At 34.2% G+C, this 5000-nt stretch overlaps 1 protein-coding gene across 1 annotated transcript in view; it reads left to right on the top strand.

Annotated features, from left to right (window-relative positions):
• LOC144975216 (O-acyltransferase like protein-like) overlaps window positions 1–4118 on the top strand; it is a 4368-nt gene extending 250 nt beyond the window's left edge. The window contains exons 2-4 of the mRNA XM_078919495.1: window positions 53–254; window positions 1657–1799; window positions 2164–4118. Of these exons, the coding sequence (XP_078775621.1) occupies window positions 53–254; window positions 1657–1799; window positions 2164–2277 (459 nt within the window). The 3' untranslated portion in view covers window positions 2278–4118. The remainder of the gene's footprint in view (window positions 1–52; window positions 255–1656; window positions 1800–2163) is intronic.
• The last annotated feature ends 882 nt before the right edge of the window (window positions 4119–5000 follow it).

Genomic DNA, 5000 nt, shown 5'->3' on the forward strand with positions numbered 1-5000 from the left:
TTACTGCATCTTCAAATATATCTTATAAAACCGTAAACTATATCATTTACAGTATACAAATGGAGTAGGTTGGCTAGTGTGTCTGTTTGTGGTTGTGACCTTGACCCTGGTGACCTACGACAAGAACAAAGACCTTCACCCCAAGAGCAACAAATGGACAACACAAGGAATAGCTGTTTTTGAAACCTTGTCCAGACCTTTGTGGAGTTTGGCTGTCTCCTGGATTGTTGTAGCATGTGCGACAGGAAATGGAGGTAAATGAGTCAATCTACAAGTTTTACTCTGAAACGACTCCTACACCCGGTAATATTCAATGGTTAACAAAATACCGAAGATTAAATGGATCGCCAGAATTTAATTTTCTTGTTTCGTTGCAGATTCATTTTTAATGTTAATAACTGAATTTTATAATCGCATTTTGGTAAAGACTGATTTTAATTCGAGAAAGAGCAATGTCTCCCCATTTTTTCAGTCTTTTTTCAAATTGCTTGTGATTTGAATATTTACAAAAGGGAACAATAGAGTATATAAGATACTGGTTCCTATCTCTTTGGAAGTGTGAAACCAGTCCTCCTGAGGGCGCTACATTAATTGCTTCATACTGTTAAGGTGCTGCCCTAATAGTAAAATCTGTCGTTGACAGGGAGAAACCAAAGGTGGAAACATTCCGCACGTTAGTCTTTCATGACAGTGCTGCCCACAACAGAGCAAGGAAAACACTCAGTATAGACAAGCGGATCTAATCCAAGTTTTGCCACACTCAGCCCTCAGTCCTGATTTTTGTTAGTTTATCTGGGGTCCTGACTTAGCACCATGTTACTTTTGGTTATTTCCCTAGCTTGAGGCTGTATCTTTGCATACAGCAAATAATTAAACCCTTGAATATTTATTTGTATAGTTGTTCAAGTTTTTTGAGATTCAACACCGCTATCAGAACATTCCATATGTTCCTCGAATAAAATCTCAAATTGTTTCCTTTCCAACTATACATTGTTTTGTCCTGCAATGATACTTTCAATTTCCATTAATTAACAATGGCTGTATTCCGTCACAAGAAAATGATGGGAGTATTTTTTCTTTGAAATATTTCTATTTTATTAGAACTGGAGATTTCATACGGTAGAGTCACAATCTCCCCTGCCAGGCAGAATTGTCGTACCAGTAAGGTCGCGGTTCGAGCCCCCATCACTGCCTCGAAGTTTTCATTCTCTGTTGTCTTCTGGCACTTTCATACTCAGTTCATTTCTTTTATTATAAGTACTTTTAGTTATCAACATTTCTTTTGTAAGTATTGAACAGATCCAGTCACGTTTTTATTTTGTATAGTACTTGTTGAATGATTGTATTTTTTGTGATCTCAAACTAGCACTGGTCTAATTCCATCTCTCTCTCTCTCTCTCTCTCTCTCTCTCTCTCTCTCTCTCTCTCTCTCTCTCTCTCTCTCGGTATAGAATATATAGACAAATTTCCAAGTCAGTTTGATTTGTGTATTTTTTAAATCAATTAACACGAAAAATTCTGGCAGTGGGCAGTATTGTAAAATAAAAATCAGACACTTTTTCCCCACATTCATTTCCAGATTTTATTTTATTTTTATTTTTTTAAATTGATTATGATATACATTTTTTTTCTGGCATTGCTCATAACACAAATCAGGTTTCATCAATTCATTCCTGTCCTGGGGCGGATGGTTACCCTTGTCCCGTCTTACCTACTGTGTCTATATTGTTCATGACACTGTGATCAGCTTTGAAGAGGCAGCTGTGGAAAGCGTCATGTTTTTCACAGAAACACTCATGGTAAGTAGCATTATATCTGGTCGACCAGCAACATTTTTATGCATTTATTCGAATATTGTCATGTTTTCACCGTCGTTGTCGTAATACTCATCATTATCTAATTTTTTAAATCATAATTGTCATTAGGACATTTTGGCATTTTGCCGCTCCATCATCATTATCATCATCATCATCACCATCATCATCATCATCATCATCATCATCATCATCATCATCATCATCATCGTATTTTATATATATATATATATATATAATATATATATATATATATATATATATATATATACATATATATATATATATATACGTATGCTCACTGAAAATCGTATGCTCACTGAAATTTGTCATTCTTTATATGTTTCAGGTATACAGGTTCTTCGGCTTTCTAGTAATGAGCTACCTGGTCGGCCTTATGTTGTCTCTAGTGGCCGAGTCACCAATGATCGCTGTGGAGAGAGTTCTAATACACAAAAAATAAAGACATTAAGTTTTCTACTTCCATTATAAAATCAGCATTGTAGTATAATAGAATTATATTTATTTTCATTAATCTAATGTCCCTTGTAGAAACTCCAAGGGGATACATTAGATTAGAGGAAAGAAGATATGGGACAATGGTCCAATTATAGACTATGATAAAAACACTGCGAGAACAATGTATTTATTATTGTTTCATGTAAGTTTAGATATTAGACTACTTCTTCTACGGCCGTTTTGTTTATGATATTATAAGTTTTATTCCAAATTTTGGTTTGATATTTGATATAAAGATTTTGCATCTGATAAGTCATGTTTAACCAGTTAACTGGCGTACTCAAGTAAAGACGGGTATTGAAAAACTTGGCCTGGTAACTTGTCCTTCAAATAATTAAATGACCCTCATCTTGGCAAAAACTCTCAAACCTGGGACCTCGCGGGGCAGTTAACTGGTTAAATATACTTTTTTGAACAACTTGATCTTGTTAGACACATCTAAAAGAATTAGACATGATGTAACAATCCCTATGTTTTTTATCAACAGGTTGCATTTTAATCATGGCAATCTTTAATAAATCTTAATCTTCTGGTGCATTGCTCTCAAATTGGAAAACAACAAATACTACTGCCACCCTTCAGATAAATAAATGTTTAAGCCTCGAAACGTTAGACCAATTAATTTGTATGCAATACAAATAAGAACTAATGAAATCACGAAACAAAGACAATATACGATCAGTAACGCTCTTGAATCAAATAAACTTTTAAGCGATTGTCAACACAATGGTGGACAACAATTTTTTAAAGTTATAAAAAATCTTACAAATTTGGGTTTTGTGCAAAACCATGTTGTATTATTTATTTCAACTTTTGTAAAGAATTTGATTCAGTGCATAATTTACGAGTTTCTCTCTCTCTCTCTCTCTCTCTCTCTCTCTCTCTCTCTCTCTCTCTCTCTCTCTCTCTCTCTCTCTCTCGCTCTCTCTCTCTCTCTCTCTCTCTCTCTCTCTCTCTCTCTCTCTCTCTCTCTCTCTCTCTCTCAATAGATAATATAAAGTTATCGAAGACAAGCAGAGATTGTGGGAAATGTATCTATAATAATATACATTTGAAGGTGTAATAAGCGGTGTCCTGCAGGCAATTGTTTTGCGTCCTCGTGTGTTTATGAATGTATGCATGTGTGTATGTATTTATGTATGTTTGTATGTATGTATATATATATATATATATATATATATATTTTATATATATGTATGTATGTATGTATGTATATATGTATGAATGTATATGTGCATGTATTTATGATAATGAAAGCTTTAAAGTACAGTACTAATTATTATTACAATTTCATGTTATCAATAGGGTTTTAATATTTGCTTTTTAAAAAAAAATATGTCTTTTCCTTTTTCTATTTGTCTTTGTTGCTTGTATATATTTAATAATAATTGTCAAATTAATTGAAGAACGAACGAAGTATATATTATTTAATCTATGTACTTATTCAATGATATATGATACAAAAGCAATCGAATAAATAGTATGTGAACACACTAGTTTAGTTGATTACTTAATTCTATTTAAACATTTAGCCGAAGCTTCCGTGCATTTCGACACCACAGTCAAATAGTCCTATTTCAATCAACCCATACCATCGCAAACATTATATAAGAAACATTCTCATTTCCAATTAATACAATGTGACCCATAGTCTCAAAGCGGTTTTAAATCGGGATGAATAATGTCAAACAGTGGTATTAACCTTTAAATGAGCAGAGATGTGAAATTGTAGTTTTTGTTCCTTTAAGAAATATTATTCGTTCTTAATAAAGCATAAAAACTTGACACAAGCTCATATTTTGACTACAATTTTATTTTTATCATCTCAACCACCATAAACTATTATCGTTTAGAAGCATTGTGTCACAACTGTCTCTACAATGAATCATCATCATCATTCGTTTCATACCAGTGCTGGATCCATTTCATAGCCTTCGGGCTGCAGTCCCATAAGTCAGTGTCAATGCACGTCGTTCCCAAGTTTCATTCCAAGAGAATGTGTCATGTAGTCTGCATTGGGTGTCCGCCACTGAAACATTATCTGCCCAGTCTTCCCCACTGGGGAAATTCTTGCCCGGTTGAATGTCACCATCTCTCTTCTGGAAAGTTATGGTCCACATGTGAAGTTTTCCGTCGGGCCTTGTGTCAAGACAACTGTTTTCAGCCCTAAAGGTGACGATCTTATCAATGCTTTCAAATTAATTTATATGTTTTTCATATTTGTTCGCCGTCAATGGGCTACTAGTATTATGTGATCGCAAAACATCATTAATGGTGTTATTTCTCAATTAAGACATTTGGATGGTTTATGTATGCAGATTATAAACTTGTAATTTTTAAATAGCAAAATAGCCTCCATAATTTGTGCTCAACGCGCTTTAGAAGGGGTCAACAAACAAACAGCAACTTAACATATAGACGCCATTGAAATTCTTTTTTCGACTGAGACGTTTCTGTTTCTAGTCAGGAGGTACTCATTTTACACCTGAATGCGGTGAGATGAGGAGCCAACATTGCAATGCCCTGAGCGAGATATAAACCAGGAGCCTACCTATTCACGCGAGAGAAGATGGGATTAATAAAATATTGCTTTCCAGTGGAGCGATTTATAGCAACGACAATTAATAAATCCTTGTTTTTGACCATACAGGGTAGTAAAACATTGAT

Source organism: Berghia stephanieae, chromosome 1 (genome assembly GCF_034508935.2).
Source record: "Berghia stephanieae isolate SIO BIC M18660-M18661 chromosome 1, UCSD_Bste_1.3, whole genome shotgun sequence".
NCBI classification, from domain to species: domain Eukaryota; kingdom Metazoa; phylum Mollusca; class Gastropoda; order Nudibranchia; family Aeolidiidae; genus Berghia; species Berghia stephanieae.